At 45.7% G+C, this 27293-nt stretch overlaps 1 protein-coding gene across 9 annotated transcripts in view; it reads right to left on the bottom strand.

Annotated features, from left to right (window-relative positions):
* The window catches only part of DGCR2 (DiGeorge syndrome critical region gene 2), a 399860-nt gene that overhangs the window by 25701 nt on the left and 346866 nt on the right, over window positions 1–27293 (bottom strand). For 3 of the 9 annotated variants that reach the window (XM_086942699.1, XM_086942698.1, XM_086942697.1), the window contains one exon: window positions 507–10996. The exons of 2 other annotated variants lie outside the window; for them this stretch is intronic. In XM_086942699.1, the coding sequence (XP_086798825.1) occupies window positions 10752–10996 (245 nt within the window). In that variant the 3' untranslated portion in view covers window positions 507–10751. Of the gene's footprint in view, window positions 1–506; window positions 10997–27293 lie in introns of those variants that run through there. 4 more of the 9 variants (XM_086942704.1, XM_086942702.1, XM_086942701.1 and 1 more) reach the window with 2 other exon arrangements.

Genomic DNA, 27293 nt, shown 5'->3' on the forward strand with positions numbered 1-27293 from the left:
GTTCATGCGGTAAAATTTTAAAGCCTATTTGTTCAATAGCCTAAAATACAAACCAATGTGGAGCGGCACCAATCTTAGAAGGTAACCAACATTAATAAAGTCGAACACAAACTCAGTCGTTCTCTCATAGATGTAAAATGACACTGCTTCCAATAGATCTATAGACTTCAATTTTAGTGTCAAAGTAGCCCACTTGATTCTTGCACTTCTGCAACTGTCCCTTGAGTTCACCTCAAACTCTGAACAAAACATTTGGTAAAGAACCACAGACTTGCCAATAACATCCAATTTAACGTTTCATATTCGGTAGAACACGAAGATTATAAACTGGATGAAAGGAGGAAGTGAAAATATCATAAATGCAGGTACATCAGTTCTTCACTTAAGGTAATCCCAGGTGTCTCTAAATTAATATACTCCTACTTGGCTATGTGGTGTGTCCTTTCCTTACTTCTTGATCATTCTTCTCTTCAATTCAACTCTCACCCAGACAGACTAGTGACAAATTGCACCATCCTCAGAACATATTTTATTTGGCATTTTGATGAAATGCTATCTTACAGCATCTTGAGAACAGAATGAAGTGCCAATTACCTTCTCCATGCCCAAATAAAAGAAGAAATTAAAACATAAGTCACAAGGACAGAATGTTACATTATCAAATTCCCTCTCTACACAGTATTTCAAGGAATATCAAACTCATTTATACACTGACAGTTTAAATCAGTCACAAAATCAACTACATAGAAGTGAATGTTTCAGCACATGGAGATATGGGAAAGGGGTTCTGAAAAAACATACAAAAGAAGCAGTGCCATGTGCACTCCACCCCATGCCTCCCAGGCATGCATGAAATGCAAAGTTAGACAGAGAGTGCGAGCAATCAACTGCAGGGTTCTGTAGAGTTCAAAGGGGAATCAAGAAGGTGAGACTAAAAGCAATTTGTGTCAAACTGCTCATACTGAATTGCTGTTTTGCCGCCATAAGGTAGCTTCAAAGCACTCGCTATTTACATATACATAGCTAATGTAGAGGTTGCACTAAGTGATTTCTCCAAGAACACAAAGTGTGCTAAGTAGCAAAGGTGCTGGACTCACATCATTACATACACTTCGACAGTCCTGATTGATTCCACAGGCCAAAGAGTACAGTCCCATCTGTTGCGAGCATCTGGATAGCCTGATGTGGCAAATCATAGCTATCTTTTACTTGACTTTCCTCTCCTCCAACAGAAGGGGAATACAAATCCTGAAACATTAAATCACTTCTAATCTCATGACGTGCTTCTACCCCCTCATCTTTCATAAGAATTAAGATGGAGATTATCAGACCACAAAACCAATCCTTTCTGACTGCAAATAAGAAATTCTGGCAGATGTCAAAAGAAATGGTATAGGACTACGATTAAAACAAAAACGTTTGTGCAAGACGGCTTGATCTAGTGTAGTGGCCAGCCTTAAAAAAGTAATTTAGCCAGTGGATAAATAGTTTCCAACATTGCCTTTTCAGCTCTCTCTCAAGAGGCAATCCATGTATTAAACAAGTGTTATTCTGCCAGTAGGTAATTATTTCAAAAGCTGCATTAAGGGCCTTTCATGAAGTACGAAATAAAGTTACTTGCTCCTTTTTCGTAACCAGATCAGTAATCCAACAATATCATTGGAAGCAAGAGGCTCTTAAAGTTGCTTGATTCAATAACTGACTCGGGTAATACAAAAAGATTGTGGCAAACCGTGGCCAAGACGATGACGACAAACTGTCAGATGCTCATTAACAACTGCGATGAAACCCACAATACATCCTTAGGAAACCCAGCCACTAGTTTATTTGAAGCATTTGCATTTCATAACTCACAAGTGGTTTGTCCATCCCTACCACTTGCAATGCTTATACAGAACCTAGTTAACTAATGAAATCAATGTACTTTATTCTTCTCACCTATCCTCGTGGAAGCTAGACTTTTCAACACTGTAAAGTTCCACAAGTGCTGCTCATCCGGGCAAAACACTTGCCTGCTCTTGGTATCATAAGCAACCACTGTGCAAGTCTCCTGTGATTGTGAACCGTTAACGTGAATGTAAAGATACTTAACTGTAACACTAGTTTTCATAATGGTGCCTACTTAACAGTAATTACCACTAACATCTTCTGGGTGTCCCTGAAAAATGTGTTCAGAGAACGCACCAACATAGAGCAAAACATGTACAAGGAAAATCCTGTAATAAAATTCCAAAATGGTTGCACGCTGATCCCACTATGCAGCCTCCTTGTTTCTTTTTTTAGAGGTATAACAAGCCACCACCCTCCCAAAAAAGTTATCAGAAAGTAAAGGCAGAGCAGCTTTAAATAGGAAAAAGATGCAAATGCTGGGGAAATGGTGCTACATGTAGCTGTCTAAAGTTGGTGAAAAGCACTGCTGATGAACCTCAGACTGACAGAAAGTCAAGTTGAATTAAAAAAAAAAAAAGAAAGTGACAAAAACACACAAAAATATAAACGTTGTATAAACCCTGACTCCAGATTTCAAAACTATGCAAAAACATTTTTACAGCGGTACAATAAATACTATAAACTAAGGAGCTTGAGGTCAAATTAAAAGACAATTAAAATTAATCACAAATAATTTAGTAATGAACACAACTCAACTGAAGGATTTAGGATTTCATTGTTCTCAATGCTAAGTAAGTAACAAAGTAGAGACAAAATAGGCAACAAAGAGAATATTAAGACTTCATTAAAACAAACTGCTGCAAAGAAGTGGCTGGGGTGGCCAGAGGGACGGTGAAGAGCAAAACTAGTGGCATGTGGAAGCCAATGCACATACGCGCAAAACAAAAACCAGGGATTGCAGCAAGCTAGAAGAAAAGCAGAAGGGGAACAGGGAGTGGAGGGATAATAGGCAAAATACGGAGGAGCTGAACTAAGATCAGGAGTTCTAGTACAAACTGCAAACGTCATTGCAGGAGTTCCGTTGGCTTGCAATTGAACACTAAGTTTACTAGGATTCCATATACATGTTACAGATTTTCTAGCATGGGTGCTTCCTAATAACCCATGGCATCAGACTATTCAACATCTTGACATTGTAAAACGAGACTGAAGCTATATTTAGGACGAAGCACCGAGACCTTATGATTAAAACCAGGTAGTTTTAGAATTGGTATTCAAAACATAGCATGCTTGCTATTTGTTTTTAAAACGTACGTTAAGGGCAATAACAAATGGAAACTGATGTGCCTATTTAACACCAGGCGTAAACCATGGCTTATTAACATACAGGTAATGTATGGTAAGATGTACTACATAAATCCTGGGATGTTTTCCCCGACTCAAGTAGATTTTGCAGCTCCAGAATACTTGTTTTTGATGAAAAAATGAATTTTATAAAACCTTTGGCAAAGGATACATATTAGGCAGAATAGTATTACGGGTTTGGCATCCCTTTGACAATCTGATAGACCTGAAGAGCTATGTCCTATTAAATGTAATGTGCTGGCCCTACTAGCTTCCTTTTCTTCTCTTATGTAATGATGCCCAGGAGTTCTGCACTAGAAATTGTTACAGTCTACTCTAGCCCGATAACACACCATTGTTGGACACAGCTGTTGAGTCTAGCCGGAGGGGGAAGAAGACAACAGCATCGAGGCAAAGCTTAAATTCAATGTCCAAGAACAGCAGTTCTTAAGTAGAATGTTGAATTGGAGCCATGACAACTAGTCCAAATATCCCAAATGCAATCAAATGTACGGCATCAAGTGTTGTCATCACTTGCAAATCTTGACAAGAGAAAGACTGAAGACAGTGGTGAAAATTGTAACTCTCATTTAACAATCAGAGATACAGAAACACACTTCAGGTACATACATCAGTGACTACACTAAGAAAGTGCCCTACACCATGGGGTGTGTGTGTACACAACTAAAAGCGGTCCAACAACCTATATAGGCAAATATTGCTTCTACTTTGTTGAAAAAGAAATTATACTTGGGAAAAAAAAAAGCTATAATGGTGCTGGATAAGAAAGCAAAACGGACGGAAAACAAAAATAGTACACAAAGGAAGAAACAAAACAGAGCAATGAATCTCAAGTCTGCACAATGGTTAGTCCCAAACTTAGACAAAGGAAAGCACATCCGATGAACCAATTGGAGGCCAAAGATAACACTTGCATCATAGTAGAGTGCAAAACTCCCCCATGAACCCAGGAAAAAAAAAACAGAGGCACTACCCCTGGAAATGTATTTAAAAAAAGAACACAATCTAAAAACAAAACAGCAGGGTTCTCTCACTTGCAACTTTGCAACTTTGACTTATAGTCCGAGATAAGAGACCTGATCTCCCACCTGCGTGAAGTCTGCCCCACATTCCTGAGAGGACAAATTTCATGGAATACATACCACTAACTGATGAACAATGTTGTGGCTTCACAGAACTCACTTCATTTAGCTTAACAAGGACTGGAAAAGCATACCCTTTGGCTTTAGAAAGTCTTCTTTACAATTGATAATTGCAGTCAAAAATGGTCACATAATGGCTGGACTTTTCTTAGGAAACATATTACAAGGTCATCTAGCTGCAGTACTATTTCCACCGATTATGATCAATGACAACGATCACATCGTTATCCTTGAGAAAAACACATACAGCAATCAGGCTGCCTTTTTTGATGATCTACAAACTTGAAACCAGATTGGCATATCAAGCAGGCACTACTGGATGAAACCAACACTACATCATCACATTAAAACTAGCTCAGAGTGTATTTTAGTTTCGGGAAATGTGGTGGTGAAACAACCAGTGTTCGCAGAATTTCACTTAGGCATTCGGCAAAATAGGGAAATTATGGAGTTTAAGAAATGCCACCAAAAATAAATTTGTGAATGTGTCACCGTTTTGGGTGTTCAAAACGACACAAACCATGAAGGAACAAAACCATAATGATCTTCAAAGAAACAATAAAACGACACAGAATTTTGCAAGGCAGTACAGTTTTGCAAAACCAGTGGCAAATCAATTTCGTATGTGACATTCCACTGCAGGCAAATTTCGCTCAACCCTTTAAACACCTGCTGTCCCCTTTTCATTCCCTGCACACTTGTTCTGGTTTTAAGGAATAACTGAAGTTTTCTAAACCCACCTGTGTTTCAAGCGGTAAGAGTAATAAAACTAAAAAGCCAGCTACAGCTTTCAGAGAGGATGCAGCTTCCATTGTGCAGTGTCTGGAGGTGGCAGAGATGAGAACAGAGTGTGCCTCGTGAGAAGAGCACTTTTGAAAGATTTGACAAATTCTTTAAATTCTCTAAATTTAAAATACTAAATGAAACAGACATTGTGGGAAGATGAACAAGAGTCATAAGATCAATGTGTCAACTCCAATCCAATTGATAAAAGACTCGTACAACATTCTTAAGAATGGAGCACAGCATGGCAAGCAAAGATGCACAATGGTCCCCAGCAGATTTTACAACAGAACAATCAGCAAAGGAAAAGCCAAAGGGTCTTGCTGTGGAACCTACAAATGATTTTTGTTATATAGTTGCTGCAAATGAGCACCCATCCACAATGTTCATATAGAAATGGGTTTGCAAAACAAAAACGCATTCAAAAAAGCCTACAGCGGACGCGCCAGCTCACACACACAATCTACCTCACCCACCTCTGCAGGTGTTTTGTTTTATCTTAATAAAACTTGATCAAAGACGGGCGGACATGGATGCACATCTGTAAACAGGATTTGTAAAAAACAAAAATAATAATTAAGCAATCAGAGAGAATGGGGCCAGAGGAAGAGAAAACAGTCCCTTGCCGAAAACAAGGTGTGACCGCAGTGGCAGTATATATCATGGAAACAAACGACAGACTCACATGCTCCTAAATAGGGTAAGCAAAAGAATAAGGGGGGAGCCATCAAATAGGGAAGAAAAAGGCTGGCCCAAAGCCCACTTAGCATATGATAAGTATTGGAAACCACAGGGTTTGCCAACAGACATTTAAAGTGGTATGTTGCTGGAAGATAATAAAACACTGGCACATATTTCAGTGCTTCAAGGCATTCTAGGCTGGGAACAGAATCCATCTTGCCCAAAGACAGAAAAGGTAGATAGATACAAGACACAAGGAATCAATAAGGTAAAGGAAAGAACTGTGCATGTCAAACCGAAAACAATATTTCATGATATGAATCTAGTTGACATCACTAACACTGATCTGTCAGGGGGTTATAGTTCAGATCCACATTAATGTTTAAAGCAAAATGGAGTAGTCTTTAAATGAGGTGCCAATCAAAAACATGCAAGGAAAAAGATACCGAGAATAAAGAATCTTGCACTTCCTAGTGTGTTCAGTTGAAGCTTTTATGACACAGTACCAGGATCTTATAACAGTACAAAATGAACACATCCAGCAAAGAAGCAAAACTAGCAGAACCCACTCAAATGGTATTAAAAAAACACATTGGCAGAAAAACACTGTGAAAAACACCAATATTGTAAAAATACTGGGCAAAAAAATAGGGTGAGTCAACCAAGTCAATGTAACAACTGAGACAAGTCACAAACCTTACATCAAGGCTTCAGGCTTTTTGTTTTGGCTAATTCCAAGTTACTTTCATGATTTTTGTAACTGCAATGGGGAAACGCTGTCCAAATCAATAGGGTAACTCCTATGAACTGCTGCATACTGTTTCTTGACTAAAAGAGGTGTATTCAGGTACTGACACCCAACACCATGTTTTTTTGCAAACCTTGGGACCACTACGAAAAAGCTGGTATTCGAAAAAGTTGGTAAGCGAATATATAGCAGTCACAACACAGAAAATGCTTAAAGCTGCTGATACAGTTCAGTAATGGGAATTATAGTGAAAAGATTTAAAGGTCAGTTTGTCACGTCCCTGCAGAAAGAGAGCACTAGGAAAAAAAGGCCCAGACCATTGCGGCCATTACGTAACTGGAATGCTCTCAACAGGGTACACTACTTTTAGTTACTTGGTGATAGTTTTGATTTGATTCTTAGCTTTCAGACACTTCCTGCTGGACGTGCAGGCTGGTCGATGTTCATGGAATGTTTAATGAAAGAATACAAGACCAACACATCGACACCAGATTCACACAACGGGACATGGACTCGCTTCAGCCCTGTAGTATTTGCCAGCTGGCATCAGATATGCACTAATACAAGGCAAAGCACACATGAAAGGTGAACAGACACGTCTTTTAACGATATTAGTCGCACTATTACAACCACAAAAAGAAAACAAAGAATCAAATACTTTTTAAAAAGACTGTCTATATGGTGCAAAAAAACACCATCTTTCTATCATCATCAGACATAGAACCAAGGCTGTGATCTAGTCATCGATCACCAGGAATTACCGATAAAAACGATACTAGAGATTGTGAAAAAGGCCAGGAACTGTGTTGCAGTTAACTTCAGTATCTCAGGAAAACAGAAACTCTTAAGAGAGTTTCCTTCTACAGTTATGGGATTGTGAAAAGGAGGACTAACTTCTAGTCATGGCTTGTCCCATGTAATCAACGGTGTTGGGACACAGTGCAACCTCTTGATTGCAACGAACACTGCTTGAGCTATTAAAAAGCCAAGTGGCATGCACAACTATCTTGAATGTAAAAAGTAAAGCAATTTTAGTGGAAATAATGCAGGTAACTAACCAGCTTACACGGTCAGATGTGTGAAAAAAGAAACCTCTGCTGACAAAGAATGAGATCTAGGAAGCAAGACCCAAAGGTAAATCTTCTTGTTGACATGAAATTCTAAAAAATAACATTGATGGCATCCTGATCATTACCTTCATTCAGTAAAAATGCAGTGTTCGGATCAGAGCAGTTTCCAGACCGGAGTGATGGAGAGATGAAAGCGAGTCTGGAGAGCATAACTCAAATCACAAAAGACAGAAGGGCAGAGGATTTTGGGAAGGCGTCACAAAAGGACACGGAGGATCCTTTGCACCAATATATAAAGCTTCCTATCAAAACAATACTAGCTGTCCTCACTCAATAGTAAAAGAGAGAAAGGTTTCTGAAGGCCTGACAGCTGAAACAAAAGTCTTGCTTGTATCCAGCAGATCTCTGGTCTTTACTAAGCATGAAGATAAGGCTATAGTTACTTTTGAAGGAGAAAGGAATAGAAAACCAATTCTCTAGACTACAATGCCCAAATTACAAGCACAATAAACAATGCAGACTTTGGGAGCAAGTTTCCGATACTAGCATCACTGCCAACAACTGTCAAACAGACTAAACATCAGAGAAATAAGTAACACACGAAACAATGCTCTTCATTCCTGCAACACAAGGCAAGAGAAACTCGGGTTCCTGACAATGACTGGAAAACTACTACTGGCAAGACTATGCAATGCCTACAGTATGACTGCTTCTGCATCTCGAGGTCCTAAGACATGTGGAAGAGGAAGACTACCATTTAGGTGGTTCCATGATCAGTTGAAGAAAAAAAAACATGTACCCTAAGAAGGCCAGGTGCCGGTGCTTCTAGGATGCAAACTTAAGCTAACAGCTCACCCTAAATAGCAAACCCTATTGTGAGTAAACATACCCATTCTGCCACCACTAGCTAGGGTTATAGTAAACGCCATCCGGTCTATCTGCTCAGACAAAGAAGTGGGTTCTACCTCATGTCAAAACACAATAGAATATTTTGTTCTTTTTTGCCACACCTTTGATGCCGGTCCCATTACACTCGGGATCATAGAATACATTGTTTTCTTGGTTGACCATCTTGGAGATAAGGAAGAAAAATCTGAGATCCAGAAAATGGAAGTAGACTGCGTCCTTATGTGGTTTGAAGTGCTTCGCAGCCCACAGTTCACCTCAGCCTAACAGTATCAAGAGGTGATCAAGAAAGACAAGCAGAGAAGAAAATAAATAGGTTAAAATTGTAGCTGTGGATTCACTCAACTGAATGTAGGCATGTGGTAGAATATTTATGAGAAAGAACAAATACCAGAGGCCTCTGTACAAAGAACTTTATCTGATAAGTGACAGCCTAAAATTGATTATCCATTTTAAGAAGCAGTACTGGGTCAAATGGTCCTTGTCTGGGGAATTTTCGACTCACAAGGAATCTAGCTGAAGTCTGTTATCCCGGGCAGTAGAGGTATGGAGTCTGCCTCCTAGCACTAAGCAGAATATTTTATGGGAGGAAGGATTCCGAAAAAAGTAGAAAAGGGTTGAACAACCTAGTGTTTTGCTAAGAATATAATTAATCTACGTTGGTAAATAATGCAAAAGATTTCATTTTGATCACCAGAAAAAAGAAAAAGTTACAGAAGGAGCAGTTTCCTGATTGGTAGCAAAGACTGTGCCCGATACCACTTCCCAGTCTCCGTTTTCCAAAACATCAGGACAAAATCAAGTGTGCTAAGACACACAGTGGGATAACAGATGGTTTATCACCCGTCACTGGGAAACCATGACAGAGATGATACAGAGAGTGCTCTAATAATTCCAAATCTGAAAGCAAGCACCAATATCCAACCCATGCACTGAGTTAGACGGCACAGCCCACTTTGTGGCGTATACACACACACTTTTAAAATGTTTTAAAAAGCAACACAGTGCCATTCTCTCTCTCATGGCGTCAAGCCACCTGCAAACGAGGACTAGGTTTTACCATTATTCTTGCTCCTAATAAGGTTTCTTTAATAACTGCCTCCTATGTAGTGTGGCGTATGCAGTCTAATCCTAAAACAAATGACTCTCAAAGCTCAAAAGCATACTGATGAATCATTTACACTTCTCAGATGAGAAGTGGTGCAATGTATTTGAATGGCACAAACAAGCACATCGCAACATTCTGTATCCGTATATGTTCATGTGTGTTCCAATGAGGACAAAAAAACTCCAGGGTACGCTCCTTACTGACTCCTGATCCAAGTCAGTGCAGACAAGCAAGGCTAAGGTGTTCAAAGCTTACAAGCTTACATTAACACTCTCCACCGCATATCTCAAGATTCCAACCACCACAATGGTATTTGCCATTTTCCAGAATCCTTGTGCTCTCCACCTAGTCCACATGATTATCCACGTACCACACGAGTCCCTCCACAAGGTGAACCGCATGGCGACTGATTTCCTGAATACATCTGAAAGCAAATGCTCTGACATGGACACAGCAAGCAGGTGATGTTGTAATGCACTCCCTATTTTCCACCACTAGGTGACAATTCGTGTCTAGAAAATCTTTCCCCCATTCCAACGGTTTAACAAATAAGCGGCACATTTGAGTGTTCAAAGAACAAAAACAATTTCGACTGGTAATTTTCCTTCATAAAAAAAATCTCTTATCCAGGCTGATCTGAATTCCATAGTTAGGAAAATTATTAAAGAAATGTCAGAACACAAAACACTTTCATGCAGAATAGAAAATCTGCTAATTAACCCAAATTATTACTTGCACATCAAACTTGATGTTGCAAGAAGCTTGAACTTACTTGCCATATCACCCCCAACTCTTAGTCCCAAGGACGTAGAAACTTTTGCTCACAATTACCACCCCACAAAATAAAATTAAAAAAAACACAAGAGGAAATTCTAAACTATGACGTAAAATAGAACGTTCTGAAATACAAAGTGGTGCTTCCTCTGTAATGGTCCAGCCCACTAGTTCGTGTTCCGCTCTGTCTCGCCATCTGTACAGTAGTGTGCAAATAACTGCTTAGTTTATTTTCACCCGCAGCTCAATCTAGTGTTCAGCTTCGTCCTCATTGCCTGCCTTCTCTACACAACAGTATTCAGAGAACAGTTACTGGGCACGCTGGCTGTCAGCGTTTCTGCTGACACACTGTCAAGTCTAGGACCTTCCGAAGGTACAAGCAGGGTGGTGCTGCTGTCAGCAGAGTCCTCCAGGTCTTCTGAAGAAGGGCCCACAATAGGAGATCTAGCCTCCGCTGGCGGCTGGGGGGGTGCTTCAGTGACTTCTCTGGAAGGTTGGAGAGTGAGTGCTGGTTGCGGTTCAACAGTATCTAAAAATAAATGTAAAAAATAACATTTAGCTAGCTGAATGGAGGGCAGAATTGTAAAAGTGGGATCAATTCAAACAAGCACTGGTAAAGCCAAATAGTCTCACCTACACAAAAGCTATTGGGTTTGCAAATGTGTTTTATCTATGTTGTACACCAGCGTTGCTACTGTTCAGCATGGCTAAAAGTTAATGGCATAGAGTAGAGTGGTGTGGAGTGTTGTGGGATAGAATGGTAGAGTGTTGTGGAGTGGCATAGAACAAAGTGGACTGGTGTAGAGTGCAAGAAATAGGCTGTTGCAACGTAGTGCCAGTGGGTAGGGGTATAGAAGAACAAGTTACTTACCTTCAGTAACGCTTTTTCTGGTGGATACAGTATCTGCCTGTGGATTCCTCACCTTGTGAATATCCCCTGCGCAGCAGCCAATCGGAAACTTTTGTAGCTCTCCACGCCAGCGAGGTCATGGACGACCTCACAGAGGGTATGACTCCGCTCGTGACCCCGCTGACGTCACTGGATCCATAATAGGGCCTGGTCGGCGTGATGACGTCAGTTCCGCCCTTTTTTCCGTGCCCCCGAGGCACACGGACGGACCGACATAAATAGGCACAGTATACATAGTACACAGTATTCAAACCAACACACACAGTGTGAAATCAATGCAATAAGCAAGAACAATTAAAAATTTCCATTGAAAAATACAAATATACACTTATCAGGTATAGAAGAGTGGACAACGGGGAGGCGGGTGGGTCAGTGAGGAATCCACAGGCAGATACTGTATCCACCAGAAAAAGCGTTACCAAAGGTAAGTAACTTGTTCTTCTGATGGATACATCTGCCAGTGGATTCCTCACCTTGTGAATAGAATCCCACAGCAGTCCCCACTCCCGGAGGAGGGTGTCCACTTCTCCTATACCAGAAAATCCTGAAGAACAGAACAAGCAAAATGGCCGTCCCTCCTCACTTCGGAATCTGAGCAGTAATGCTTCGCGAAAGTGTGGAGGGAGGCCCAAGTTGCCGCTCTGCAAATGTCCTCTACTGGAACACTTCTAGACAAAGCAGATGTAGAAGACTTTGCTCTAGTAGAGTGAGCTCTTATACCCTCTGGAGGTTCCTTAACAGCCAGGGCGTAGCAGATGTTAATGCACAGGATAATCCATCTTGACAGCGTGCGCTTGTGCACCGATTTTCCTTTCTTGCAGCCAGCAAATCCAATAAAGAGCTGGTCATCCACGAGATAGTCTTTAGTTCTATCAAGATAGAAGCTCACCGCCCTCTTAGGGTTCAGGCGATGAAGCTGCTCCTCCTCCTTGAAAGGGTGAGGGCCTGGAGGATAAAAGGTAGGAAGGGTAATGGACTGCCCTAGATGGAAGGGAGTTACCACCTTAGGCAAAAAAGCAGCCCTGGTCCGGAGTGCCATTTTTTCAGCATGAATGGTCAAGAATGGGTGTTTCGAACTAAGAGCTTGAAGCTCACTTACCCTCCTTGCCGAGGTAATTGCTACAAGAAAAACAGTCTTAAAAGACAGAAGTCTCATGGGACACTTGTACAAAGGTTCAAAAGGTGAATCCATCAAGTAGGTTAAAACAATATTCAAGTCCCATTGAGGCACAATAAATGGAGTAGGAGGGAATTTGTTGGTAGGACCCTTTATAAAACGTGACACAATAGATGACTTAAACAAAGACGGCTGATCCGGCAAACAAAGGAATGCTGACAAGGCCGATAAATAACCTTTTACAGTTGCAACAGCAAAACCCTGCTGGGCCAAAGAAAGAGCAAACTGAAGTATGTTGGACAAACGAGCCCTTAAAGGGTCAATAGGTTTCTCTCCACACCACGAAACAAATTTGGACCATGTATAAAAATATATTGACTTGGTGGAAAGACGCCTGACTGAAAGAATAACATCAACCACGTCAGGCGCGAGAGAAAAAGAATTCAGGTTGCCCCGTTCAATCTCCAGGCATGAAGGTGTAAGCTCTGGAGGTGGGGGTGTAGAGCCTGCCCCTGCGACTGCGAGAGGAGATCTGCCCTGAACAGGAGACGGAGCGGAGGGCACGAGGAGAGGTGGAGAAGATCTGTGTACCACACCCTTCTTGGCCAATCCGGGGCGATCAATATGACTTGGGCCAGGTCTTGGCGAATCTTCCTCAGAACCCGAGGAATCAAGGGTATGGGAGGAAACACGTAAAGGAGTTGTGAACCCCAACTCAACTGAAACGCGTCCCTCAAAGCTCCCTGCATCAGAACTGGAGACTGCAGAGTGACGGGCAGTGAGCGTTTTCGTGAGTGGCAAACCGGTCCACCTGAGGAGTTCCCCACGTCTGAAAGACGCGACGAACTACCTCTGGATGAAGCCTCCACTCGTGGTCGGCTGAAAACTGCCGACTGAGACGGTCTGCACGTATGTTCAAAACACCGGCCAGATGATTTGCCATCAGACAAATCTGGTAGACCAGAGACGCAGAGCCTCTCTGCAGAGACACTGCGACCCCACTCCTCCCTGCTTGTTGACATACCACATCGCGGTCGTGTTGTCCGTCAGGACCTGAACCGACCGACCGCGAAGGGAAGGAAGGAAGGCCTTGAGTGCCAAACGTATCTCCCGTAACTCTAGAAGGTTGATGTGAAGCAACCTTTCCTCTGAGAGCCTTGACCTTCAGATCCCCCCAGATGAGCATCCCACCCTAGGGAGGATGCATTGGTTATCACTGTGGCAACCGATGGAGGCAGATGGAAAGGCTTTCCTTGAGACAGATTGCCCTCCACGCTCCACCAAGACAGATTTGCGGCAGTTTCTCTGGAGATCTTGACTGACTCCCTGAGATCTCCTTTGTGTTGATACCACTGCCTGCGGAGGCACCACTGGAGCGCCCTTATGTGGCAGCGTGCATGGTTGACCAACAGAATGCAGGATGCAAACAGACTGAGCAGGCGAAGGACCTTTAGGACTGGAACGACCGCTCCATTGTAATACAAGGTAATCATTTCCTGAATGTCGAGAATCCTTTGGGGTGGAGGGAATGCTCAACCAACAGTAGTGTCCAGTACGGCCCCTATAAACAGGTTGCGCTGTGAGGGCACCAGGTGAGATTTGGGCTCATTTATCGAAAACCCCAACTTGTACAACAACTGGGTTGTCTAACACACCTTCCCTGGCGACTCCGCTTTGATCAGCCAGTCGTCCAGATAGGGGAAAACATGAACCCCGACCTTCTGAGATGGGCTGCCACCACTGCCATCACCTTGGGGAAGACTTGAGGTGCAGTAGTAAGTCCTAAAAGGGAGAACCGCAAACCGATAATGTTGCAAACCCACCGTGAAACGGAGATACTTCCTGTGTGACTTCAGGATGGGAATATGAAAATAGGCATCCTGCAAGTCGATCGACACATGCTGCCTGAACCACTCAGGCAAAGGGTGAGCAGATAAAAATTCAGGGTCACCAGGTGCCACCCTATATCTCCGTACTATAGACCTAGAGACTGCAGGCGCAGACAAAGGCTTCCTCCAAACCTCTAACACAGGTTCAAGAATTGCCTCATTGAAAGGCAAAAGAGGCTCAACAACTGAGGATGGTGAATGTAATACCACTGTCAATATAGTAGACTTAGTCTCAGTGGTAGGGAGTGTAATGTCCAATAATTCAGCAGCCTTTCTTACAACCATGTGATAGGGGGCTGCATCCTTTGACGGAGCATCCGAACCAGGAGAAAACTCCCATTCAGGGGAAACATCAAGGCCACTGGCATCCCATAATTCAGTAAAGTAGTCCTCTGATTCAGGTAGTTCCCCTTCTTCCATCTCCTGTCGATAGCGCTCCTCTTCTAAGACCCTCTGGGCCTCCCTCCTGGAGCGGATCCTTGGCACAGGCGTCGACGGATCCATAACCGACTCCGTCGGATTCGGGACCGGCGTCGAACACTCCTCCGACAGCGCCGCTTGCGCCAGACGAGGCCGAACAGACGGCGTCGGTGATGTTCGGAACGGTGCCGGAGCCCTCGGTGCCGGGAAATTCCAAGACGGCGCAGCCGGAAGAAAGGGCATAAGGCGCTAGCCTGGCAGAAACAAATCACAACTGCCACATAAGAAAGAGCACAGAAGATTAGATGGTAAAGAGCCAAGTTTTTAAATCTTTTCTAAAAGGCAAAAGATCTTGAGCTGATTTCAGATGAGTGGGAAGTGCATTCCACCACCTGGCCGTAATGAGATGAAAGCTTTTCCCTCCCCATCTCTGTAGGCGGTAGTTGGGAATCTTGACATTATTGGCCGATGAGGAAAAAAGCGTCCTAGAGGGTAGATACCATTGAAAAAGATTCTGCAAAGACTCCGGGCCAGTACCATGTAAAGCCTTGAAATTTGTAAGCTAATGGACCCATGGGACCCGCAGGTGCACCTGAGGGGTACATAGCCCTTGCGAAGACACCATACACAGCATTAAGGTAATGCGATGGGTCTTGACCTGGAGCCGGGAATGGAGGATCAACTCCTGGCGCAGCCCCTGAAGCCGGTGTTCCTGTAGTCGGGCCAGTCGGCGCCAATAATTGAACTTCCTCTGGCTGCTCCTGATGTTCTTGTTTAGTATGAACTTCACTCGGATCCGGAGAATGGACCGAATCAGGTGAAGGAGCTGGCGTCGGTGATCGAGAGACTTCGGGTGAAACTACCTTCACAGGTGAACCCGGATTCAATTGTGAAGGAGAGACTTCATCCATTCTGCAACGCCAAGGTGAAGTCTATCTCGGCGCCGCTTCTTTATCAGAGTGATGCGTTGAAGAGTGCATCTTCTTCTTATGTCTCTTCGACTTCGAGTGCCCCGACGCCGACTTCGAGCCCGATCTGGACTCGGAACGAGACCTCGACCTTCTTTTACTTGCTTATCCTTCTTCATTTTGGCCGTAAAAAGTTTCTACTCCCTTTCTTTCAATGCCTTCGGGTTCATCTTCCTGCAGCACGGACATCCATGGACGTCGTGATCGGAAGACAAGCACAATACACAATCCTTGTGCAGGTCAGTAATGGGCATCTGCTTACCACACTCCCTGCAGGGCTTAAAACCAGATTTTCTCCCAGACATTGTCGAAAGAATCAAGAGGAACAGATGAAAACAACAAGAATTACAAAGTTACTACGGAGAGTCCCAAAGAAACAGTTGGCGTGGAAAACAGGGAACGGACGTCATCACACCGACTAGGTCCTATTATGGATCTAGTGACGTCAGCGGGGTCGCGAGCGGAGTCATTCCCTCTGTGACATCGTCCATGACCTCGCCAGTTGAGTGCAGTGGTGCAGAGTGCAGTGGTGCCCAGTAGAAGAGTGCAGTGGAGATGAGTGGTGCAGAGTGGAGTGGAATGGCGTTGAGTGGTGCAGAGTAGAGTGTAGTGGAGTAGAGTGGTACAGAGTAGAATGTAGTGGGGGAGAGAGTGGAATAATGAAGTGGGTGAAGAATTGTAGAGTCCTGTGCCACAGAGTGGTACAGTGCAGTTGTATGGAGAGGTGTAGAATAGAGTGGTGCACAGTAGAGTGCAATGGCATACAAGTAAATAAGAATTTTCCGGAGCGCAAGAATTTCAGAGTGTCTTAGCGCTACGCAAATCTCTGAAACGGCTGGTGACAGTGAGAGTGAAGAGCCAAGTTTTAAAAAAATTCCTAAAAAGGGTGAGGCTCTGCGGACGTCTTAAATATTAAGGCAGAGTTCCACAATTTGCTGCAGAGCAAGGAGAAGCTCCTACCCCACCTGTACTTTACTTTGGGAATCTTCACCAGATAGGAAAGAGAGGACCTTCATACTCGCCACGGAGAGTCCCAAGTAAAAAGGTTCTGAAGATAATGGGGGACAGTGCCATGCAAAGCTATGTGTCTCATGCCAAGCACCTTGAATTTGACTATTCGGACCCTGGCAGCCAATGCAGATTCTGAGTTTTCTTAGACACAAAGAAACATTTTGGCAACTTTAGAAAACGTTCTACTGCATTTTGCAAAGACTGAAGCTTGGATCAAGAACGTTTATTTATCCCTCAATAGAGGGAATTACAGTAGTCTATCTTTGAAAGGATAAGGGCAACCACAACCATCTTTTGCAGGTCATTGGGAATAAAAGGAAAAACTTTTTTAGGCAGCTTGATTGTATAAAAGCAAGAAGAGGTTATATGGCTTATCTGATCCGAAAAATTCAGCTGCTCATCAAAAATAATATCTAGTTTTGTTAAACCTTTTGGACAGGAACAGGTAATGGGCCGAAGTCCTCTGGCCACCAGGAATTGTTCGAGGCTGCTACGTGCTTCCCAAACAATATCACATCTGCTTTATCAGTCTTTAGCTTAAAAGTTTACGGAATGATTACGATTCTAGGCAGCTGCGCCATCCTCCGTGGAAACAGATACAATAATTTTTGTATTTTCAGTGTAACCCATAGCAGAGAGCCCAACTGATTGGATAAGTTTAATCAAAGGGGTAATATAAATGTTGAAAAGCGTGGGGGACAGGGAGGACTCTAGTGGTACCCTACAAGGAAGAGAGAAGGAGTTGAATTGAAAGCTACCCATCTCCACTGTTTAAACTCTATTAGCTAGGAATGAACTAGGAAGTGAGAGAGCTGCACCTCTAACCCCGACCCTTTCAAGCCGATTGACAAGCACCATGTCCAGAAGAATCAGCGCAGCACCCCCACCCTCTGCCACCAGCCTCCGGATCTCTCCTCTGGAGCAGCCCCAAGGGCTGGTTCAGTACAATGTTTAAGTCGGAAGCCATGTTGAAGGATTATTAACATGTTAGAGATTAAAAAAGCTGTACATTTTTCGTTCAAGGCCGTTGCAAGATTCTGCCATGGGAAAGGCAGACGGGAGATGGGACAATAGGTCTTAATAACCGTTGGATCTTATGTAGATATTTTTTTAGATTGAAAATTGAAGCCTTCTTCCAAGCCATAGGATAATGAACCTGCCTCTAGAATACAATTCATAGTTTAGTCAGATGCACTGAGATCAAATCAGGGATCAAATGAAGGACAGAAGGTGGACAAGGGTCAGACTGTGACTCAGATTTGGTGGTTACAGTCAGATCAGCAACTCTGTCCTCCATAAGAGGGGAAAAGTTGCACAGACCACCTTGCAATATCGAGTTGTCTGGTATAGGTCGAGAGAGATTTGTGAATCTATATGTAATAAGCCCACTATAGAGCACGAGTAGTTGGAAATGTTATTTGATGCAAAGTTATACACACTATTCATTTTGCGTTGAAAGAATTCAACCAGTTTGTTACAAAAGCTTGATACAGGCTACTAGTAATGCCCTGATCCAGGTTAGAGAGAAAGGTAACTGTTTTGAACAACTCAGAAATATAGTGGCATAAAGTGGAGTGAACTGGACTGGTGATGAGTCCATTGGCGTAGGGTGTTGCAGAGTATAGCACTGAAGAGTGCAGCAGCACAGAATTCAGCAGCATACACTGCAGCATCATACAATACAGTGGCGTAGATTTGAGTGGTGCATAACAGAGTGGAGTGGCGCAGAGTGGAGTGGTGCATAACAGAGTGGAGCGGAGTGGCGCAGAGTAGAGTGGCGCAGAGTAGAGCGGCACACAGTAAAGTGAAATGGTGTGGTGTAGGGTAGAGGTAAGTGACAGAGTGGAGTGGTGCAGAGTACAGCGGCCTGGAATAATGGTGCAAAGTGGTGTAGAGAGCAGTGGCATAGAGTGCAGTGATGCAGAGTAGATTAGAATGTGTACAGGGGATTGGCGTACAGTACAGGGGTATTGGTGGTATAGAGTAGAGTGCAATGGCATAGATGGCAGGGTTGTGGAGTGGCCTGGACTGGAGTGGCGTAGAGTGCATTAGCATATAGGAAAGTGGTGTATAGTAGAGAGGAGTGGAGTGGTGGGCTGTGTAGTAGACTGCAGTGGTGTGCTGTAAAGTGGAGTGGTGCAGAGTAGATTGCAGTGGGGTAGAGTGGAGTACGCATGGTGTGCTAGTACACTGCCATTAGACAGCACATTTTCAATTGAAATGACCATTACATTTGCACAGAACTACAGTTTTACTAATAAAACTATATAGAGCACAGCAAATATGATAAGATGAGAACAGGTTTTACAGGCCTGTTTACAGAAAGGAGTACGCGAGAAAGAACACAAGGAGAGTTAGTGTGAATAGGTTTTGCTCCCTGGGAGGGAAGAACTAAACCTGGAAAGCCTAAAACAAAGCCAGCAAATGTGAGTTACAAAGCCAATGGTAAGCTAAGTGTGGAATGCATTCCCAGGGACGCCTTCTGAAAGTCCAAAAGATGTCTTTAGCAAACCAGACAGCTGTGCTGTTCTGGTAGTCTTCGACGTACAGTCCACTATAGGCATGCAGCGAAAGGAAACTCTTGAAAAGAAGGCAAACATTCCTGGCTTTGGCCAGATCATCATCAATCAAGGAGTGCCGAAGCGTAGGTAAGTAAAGTGCATTTTCTATTTTGCCCAAAATAGGCAGTTGAGTTAATCAAATCAACCTGCCTTTTCGTGCTCAAAATATCTAAAGGAGGAGGGGGGATTGAGAAAAAAATGCTTGCTTTATTGAAGAAGGCTTACAACCAATTTTTCTTTATTCCACAAGTTCTCTGTCATGGAAGGGAATATGAGGAGAATGTCTTGCAGGGCGAAGGTGTCAACAAGCATGGGATTGCATTACATAAGTTAATCTTTACAAAGGGCTTTGAGTTATCAAATGTTGGAAACTGCAACCGATACTTGAATCACTGCAGTTATAGAGTGGAGTTCTGATCCAGTTGACCAACCTTTAGGAGAACAAAGACTACTTATGTTTAATGATCTGTTTATAGGTGGATGTTTGGGGTCCAAGGCCTAGCTCACTCCTGAGGAGGAATATCACTAATGAAGTTGCCATTGTGTGCATAAGACAATAGGGAAAAAGCAAAGTTACTCAGTGCATCTTGCGTTGGGTTTTGAAGGCAACTCATACAAGCCAATAATTTGCTGGGGCTGAGAAGCGTCAACATATGAAAATGCCAAGAAAGTATTGAGAAACCAATCCTTTTCTTTTTTAGTTCCAAAAGAATGGAATCTGCTATCCCTGCCTTTTCATTCTTGCTCAGATTTAAGCTCCTTCAAGAAACTCCAAAAAACATAGTGGTTCGGTCTTTAATCACCTTATGGAATTGTGGCCTGTATCAACAGCTTCGGTGCCGAGAGATTCCCTCGGGGATGATTTGTGCGCCTAATGCACAAGTTACTACTTGTGTTACGATATATCTGTAAGAGACATTAGTTAGTGATAGATTCCATACCTTAGAATAACCCCAGGCGTCAGACTGGATCCGGAAATTTTTGCGTAGCAATACCCCTGCGCGTCGGTAGACGTCGTCTGCGGCTCCGCGTCCGTCGTCGGCTTCGTTAGCGCCGGAATGACGTCGGAGTACTTAGACGCCGCCCATGCGCGCGGACGTCAGTTCTGATACACAGCTTTTCCGCGCCAGATACGCAGAGCCATGATAGAACCAACACTGGTGCCATGAAACTAGGGCCCTGAAAGGGGATGACCTTAACCCTAGATATCCGTTCGCAGAACGGGGAGGATGGGTGGGACGGTAAGGGATCTATCACTAACTAATGTCTCTTACAGATATATCGTTACACAAGTAGTAACTTGTGCATCTGAAAGACACGTTGGAGATAGATTCCTTACCTTAGAATAGATACCCCAGCAATACCAACCCCGGTGGTGGGTCTGCGAACCAATAATCACACCAGAAAGTCCTGGAGGACAGAACGGCCGAAGAAGCCATCCCTCCGGACTTGACTGTCCAGGCAGTAGTGTCTTGCAAACGTGTGCAGCGAGGCAAATGTCCTGCAAGGGCACACATCGGCCCAGGGCAGCTGTTGTTGCCGTTGCTCGAGTGGAATGAGCCCGCAATCCAGCAGGGGGCTCCTTTTTGGCCATGGAGTAACATGCCTGAATACACAAGATGATCCACCACAAGATGGTCCTCTTGTGTACCGCCTTTCCCTTCTTCGTGCCCACGTAACCAACAAAGAGATGGTCATCCACCCGGAACTGACGTGTGTGATCCAGGTAATAAGAGAGTGCACGTTTTGGGTCCAGACAGTGGAGCCTCTCCTCCTCTTTCGAGGGATGTGGAGGCGGAAAGAAGGTGGGCAAGGTAATGGACTGCCCGATGTGGAAGGCCGTGACCTGCCCGATGTGGAAGGCCGTGACAACCTTGGGCAAAAAGGAAGGTCTTGTTCGCAACACAACCTTGTCTGGATGGACAGAGAGGAAAGGTGGAGTAGAAGAAAGAGCCTGGAACTCACTCACTCTCCTGGCAGAGGTGATGGCAACCAGGAAAGCAGTCTTCAGAGTAAGAAGACGGAGAGGACAGTTATGGAGCGGCTCAAAGGGGAGCACACATTAGATAAGTAAGTACAAGATTCAAGTCCCACTGGGGCATCACGAAGGGAACAGGAGGGAACATGTGTGTGATGCCCTTCAGAAATCTATTTACAATGGGGGACTTGAATAAGGAAGGCTGATCAGGTAGCCGTAAGAAGGTGGAAAGAGCAGAAAGGTACCCCTTAAGAGTGCCCAGAGCAGAGCCCTGCTGGGCAAGGGAAAGAAGAAAGAGTAGAACTTCAGAAAGGGGTGTAGAGAGTGGGTCCACAGCCTTTGCTGTGCACCATGCCACAAATCTGTTCTACCTGCAGGCGTACAGCGACTTTGTGGAGGGACGCCTGGCTGCCAGAATGATATCACAGACTTCGGGAGGCAAGTCAAATTGTCTCAACTGCCGCCGCTCAATCTCCAAGCTTGTAGGTGAAGACTGGACAGGTTCGGGTGCAGGACTGTCCCCTGCTGCTGCGACAGAAGGTCCTCCCGAAGAGGCAGACGAATCGGGGGATCGACTGACATGCTGAGTAGCTCGGGATACCAGTATCTTCGTGCCCAGTCCGGAGCCACAAGGATAACCTGGGCCCGGTCGCGCCTGATCTTCTTCAGCACTCTGGGCAGAAGTGGTATAGATGGAAAGGCGTACAATAGACCGCAACTCCACTCGCGACGAAAAGAGTCTCCGAGCGAGTGCCGCCTTGGAAATTCCAACGCGCAGAACTGATGACATTGCGCGTTCTCTTCTGTGGCGAATAGATCTAACCAAGGCTCTTTCCATTGCTGAAAGAGGCCTTGCGCCACGTCCGAGTTCAGACGCCATTCATCATGCACCGACGGCTGAGTTCGTCCGCCCTGGCATTCAGAGAGCCTTCCAGGTGTTGAACCACCAGGGTCACGCCCTGATGTTCCAGCCACTGCCAGAGGGGCAGAACTTCCTGGCATAGGGTCCACGACCCCACCCCGCCCTGTTTGTTGCAGTACCACATGGCGGTGGTGTTGTCCGTGAACACCTGCATTACACTCCCTCGGACAGAGGGGAGGAATGCCTTCAGTGCTAAATGAATCGCCCGCAGCTCCAAAAGGTTGATATGGAGCCGGGACTCCGCCGGAGACCAGAGGCCTCTGATCTCCACCTCTCCCATGTGGCCTCACCAGCCCTGGAGGGACGCGTCAGTCACAACCACGTGCTCCGGTTGGGGTAGGGAGAGGGATCTGCCACTGACCCAATCGCGGGCCGTGAGCCACCACTGCAGTTGTCTCGCAGTGCCCTCCGAGATCAAGGCATGATCGGACAGGTTGCCCTGATGCTGGGCCAACTGAAACTTCAGGTCCCACTGCAAAGCCCGCATCCGCCACCGGGCGTGATGCACCAGAAGGATGCAGGAGGCCATCAGCCCCAGAAGCCGCAGCGTCAACCTGACCGAGACTCGGGATAAAGGCTAAAAGATGGGAATCAGAGCCTGTATATGCCGAACCCGCTGTTCGGGGGGGTAAACCCGAAACTGCACAGAGTCGAGAACTGCTCCGATGAAGAGGAGCTTCTGAGAGGGACACAGGTGCGACTTCGGCACATTGATGGAGAACCCCAGCAAATGCAGGAGGTCGGCCGAAGTCTGGAGGTGGCTGACGACTGTCTGGGGCTAGCCCACCTTCAACAACCAGTCGTCGAGGTAGGGGAAGACTGACACCCCTAACCTGTGCAGATGAGCTGCGACCACCGCCATCACCTTCGTGAACACCCGTGGGGCGCTGGTAAGGCCGAAGGGGAGCACGGTAAACTGAAAATGCTCTTGGCCTATCGTGAACCGCAGGAAACGCCTATGGCCGGCAGGACGGGGATGTGAAAATAAGCGTCATGCAAGTCCAAAGCTACCATCATGTCTCCGGGGTCCAGGGCAGCTAAGACCTGAGCCAAAGTCAGCATCTTGAACTTCTCTTCCCGGAGGAAGCAGTTGACGTTCCGCAGGTCCAAGATGGGCAAAGGAGGCCTATGCCCTTCTTGGGTACCAGAAAGTAGTGGGAGTAACAACCACACCCTACTTCTGGCCCAGGAACGCGCTCGATGGCCCCCTTGGCCAAGAGGGCCGTGACTTCCTCTTGCAGAAGTTGCAAGTGATCCCCCGACACGCGGTGGAATTGCGGTGGAATGGATGGAGGGGTCGCCTCGAAGGGGAGGGAGTAGCCCCTTCGGGCGATCTGCAGCACCCACCTGTCCGATGTGATAGTGCGCCAGTGGAAGTGGTGATGGCGAACCCTGCCCCACACTGGCGTCACATGGGCCTGAAAACTCGGACTAGGAAGGTTTTGAGGCGGGTGCTGTGGTGGGAGGTGTGGACTGGCCTCGCCGTTGTCCCCGACCGCCGCCGCAGCGGTTTCCACGGCCGCCACCGCGCTGTTGAACATTCTGCGGCGCGTGGCTGGCAGCACGTGTGGGGCCGCCCCTTCCGTGGCCACGAAAGGAGCGAAAGGCACCCGATTGCTGGCATGTGGCCGAGAGGCCCAAGGACTTGGTCGTAGCCCTGGAGTCCTTAAAACGTTCCAGCGCATGGTCTGCCTGGTCGCCAGAGAGGCGACGGCCATCGAACGACATGTCCAGAAGTGTGGCCTGGACATAGGCCGAGAAGTTGGCGGACCTCAACCAGGCGTGGCGTCGAACCGCCACCGTCGTTGCCATTGCCCTGCCCAGTGAGTCTGTGGTATCCAGCCCACACCGGATGGATTAACTCGCTGCATCCCGGCCCTCCGCAAGGGTTTGGGCGAGTTTAGCCCGGACCTCCTCCGGACATTGTGGCAGCACGTCCGCAACAGGGAAGAGAAACGTGAGATAGCAACTAATTGTAAGACTCAGTGAAGAGGAAGGTTTTAAGGGAGGATCTGAACCTGGAGTAAGGAGAAGACAACCTAAGAGGGAGGGACCTGCAAGAGATTTGGAGATAATGCAGCCAAGCTTGAATTTGCAGCGGGCAGATACCGGAAGCCAATGGAGACTTTTTAAAAGGGGGCGAACATGTTGATCTCTGGGTTGGTGATAAATCAGGTGGGCGGCCTGATTTTTGATCAGCTGAAGTCTCCTGAGTTGATAAGCAGGAATGCATACATATAGTGCATTTGCGTAGTCAAGCCTAGACATGACTAAAGCAAGCAGGGCCAAAATGAGGGCCTCGGTAGTGAGTAGGCGAGAGATTTTACGTATTTTCCAGAGTTGGAAGTGGCTTGAGGATACTACAGCGCTTATCTGGGGCGTCATAGAGAGGTCACTGCTAATGACGACTCCTAGACTTTTGGCTGAATTAACAAGGCAGGGTGGACTGCCTAGGCTTGCAGGCCAGAAAGAGGGGTGCCAGGGATTGGAGGGTCCCCCGACAAGAACCAGCTCGGTCTTGTCGGGGTTGAGATTCAGGTGGTTTGAGCTCATCCAATTACTGATGAAGCAGAGCGTGTTTTGGAAAGTGGTGATAGATTCATCAGAGGAGTCGATAGTAAAAACCAGTTGGATGTCATCCGCGTAATTGAACGCGGTGACATTAAACCTACGGAGGGAACGTATTAACGGCCTCTCATGCCTCTTACCTGAGGACTTTGAGCCAGACGACCGGTGTCCACTCCCAGAGCTGCATTGACTCCGACCCCGTGACCGGTCCCTCGACCTCCTGTGGGACCGGGACCTGGAGCGGCACGGGCCGACTGCCGGAGCTCGAGCTGCTTGCGGGACCGCTCCCGCCTAGCCTTCGACGTCGTGGCCCGGCAGTCGGAGCAGGTGCGGTCGTCGTGGTCGAGGCCTAAGCACTTCAGGGACCGGCGATGGGGGTCCGTAACCGACATCAGTCGGTCGCACTTCGAGCAGGGTTTGAACCCGGGCATCCCTACCGGCACCGATAGAGTCGAAGACTCGAAGGAAGAAATGATCAAAAAGATCAAAAGTTTAGTCAAAAAATGACTAGGGGTAGAGCTTCTCCGGATCTGCGCTAGCTGGCGCGGAAAAAAGAAGAACTGACGTCAGCGCGCATAGGCGGCGTCTAAGTACTCCGACGTCATTACGGCGCTAACGACGCCGACGACGGACGCGGAACCGCAGACGACGCCTACCGACGCGCAGGGGTATTGCTACGCAAAAATTTCCAGATCCAGTCTGACGCCTGGGGATATTCTAAGGTAAGAAATCTATCACTAACGTGTCTCTTTCAGATAAATAAAATATGTAAGTATCTACAGCCAAGTACTACTATTTAAAATGCACAAGGGTGTTTAAATGCACAATGGTGTTGGGCAAAAGTTTCTCTCTAAGGCTTGGCAAAGTTGAGTCACTTTTCCCTAATGGTTTTCTGTAGCTATTTGTGTTCATTTATTTTTTTCATCGACAGAGTGGTGATGGCATGTAAGGCAGCTGCCAAAGAATAAACTCTTGAGTGTAAGTATCACCCCCCTCAATACCGGCGATGAGACGAGTCACCGTGGAGGCAATATGATCAAAGTTCATGGGAACAGGCCGGTTTACCATTTCTATGGTGGAGGACTACCAATCGGTTATCCCCCAGTAAAATCGGATTATGAATACTAATTGTATAAAAAGTTGCATGTTTTGTGAGATGTGCAGCTCACAGGTGGTGATGGTGACATCCATGTAGACCCAGATATGAAGTGCACAAGATTGTGATACTCTAGACATACCAGCACGCATGTACACACTCCATGTCAACCTGTGCACCAGCAGTCCACAGTAGATATGGGGAGCTCTCCTGCCCATTTCTTTCTCCATGGAAAGCTACCAATACATTAAATGAGGCCCACCCTTCCACCATTTCCTGTGTTGTGGCCACCTCAAATTGCAAAGAAAGAAGATGCGGGGCTGAGTCCAACCTCAATAAAGATAACATTTAGGATCACTCAGAAATTATGCAAGTGGGACACTAGACTCAGAAGCCAACATAAGCTGGCAAGCAGCAATGGCAGGGTGCTTCTCTAGACCTGGGGGAGTCCAAGAGCTTACAAATTTTGCAGACACTTTAGTCGAGTCTGGCCTTCCACCTTATGGACTAGAAAAGGCACTGGACCCTTTCAATTAGTACTGGGTTTGACTTTTGTCATCTGGAAACAAAGCAGGCATATAGGCTAGTGTGGATAGAGACTACAGGAGAAACAGTGGCACTTTGGCATGGCCGCCATTCTCCTTCCCGATGGGCCAAAATCTAAAAAATCTACAAAGCTGTATTGCCCTTCACCTGTGGCTTGCTAGAGGGGCGGACTGTGCTCACCAGGAGAAGCTGATCCGATCACCGGACATTTACAGCTCCACATCTCAGGAAGTGTATTTTCCATGCTGAAGTTTTTCCCTCTCAAATACTTTTTGTAGAGCAGACAGTTTAGAAAGAAATTCACTGAACATGATGTTCCACAAGCAACTTTCCCAGGTAAGAGACAGATAAGATGATAAAATCTTCAACTCAAAAAGAGATTGATACATTCAGGCATTTATTTAATTCAGCCAGGTTGCTGTTCCATATAGGGCAGTTCTGTCATCTTTCACGTCAAGGCACTCTAGTCTTTGCATGTAGGTATCACTGCCATTCCTCCAGTTGTAGTTGACGGGGATGAATAACACTGAGTTCTTCTGACGGTGGTAATTTTGGGGTTTAGAAGTTATGGCAGAGGGTACTTGCTAACTAGGGGACATGGAGGATCTTAGTACTGACTACAAGGTGAATAAACTTAGCAAGTTGGGTTGTTGCCTTACCTGCTTCCGTGCTCATGACAGCTCCACGCCGTCATGAGCCACAGGCGGCGTGTGCTCATGCCGGTGTGGAGCCGTCATCAAACTGCTGCTCCGCCCACGCGGCACTAAGTCCCCGCCTGTGCGGGCGAATTAGGGAGTGGGCGGGCTCCACTCCATCATGAGCACACGCCGCCTGTGACTC

Source organism: Lissotriton vulgaris, chromosome 11 (genome assembly GCF_964263255.1).
Source record: "Lissotriton vulgaris chromosome 11, aLisVul1.2, whole genome shotgun sequence".
NCBI classification, from domain to species: Eukaryota; Metazoa; Chordata; class Amphibia; order Caudata; family Salamandridae; genus Lissotriton; species Lissotriton vulgaris.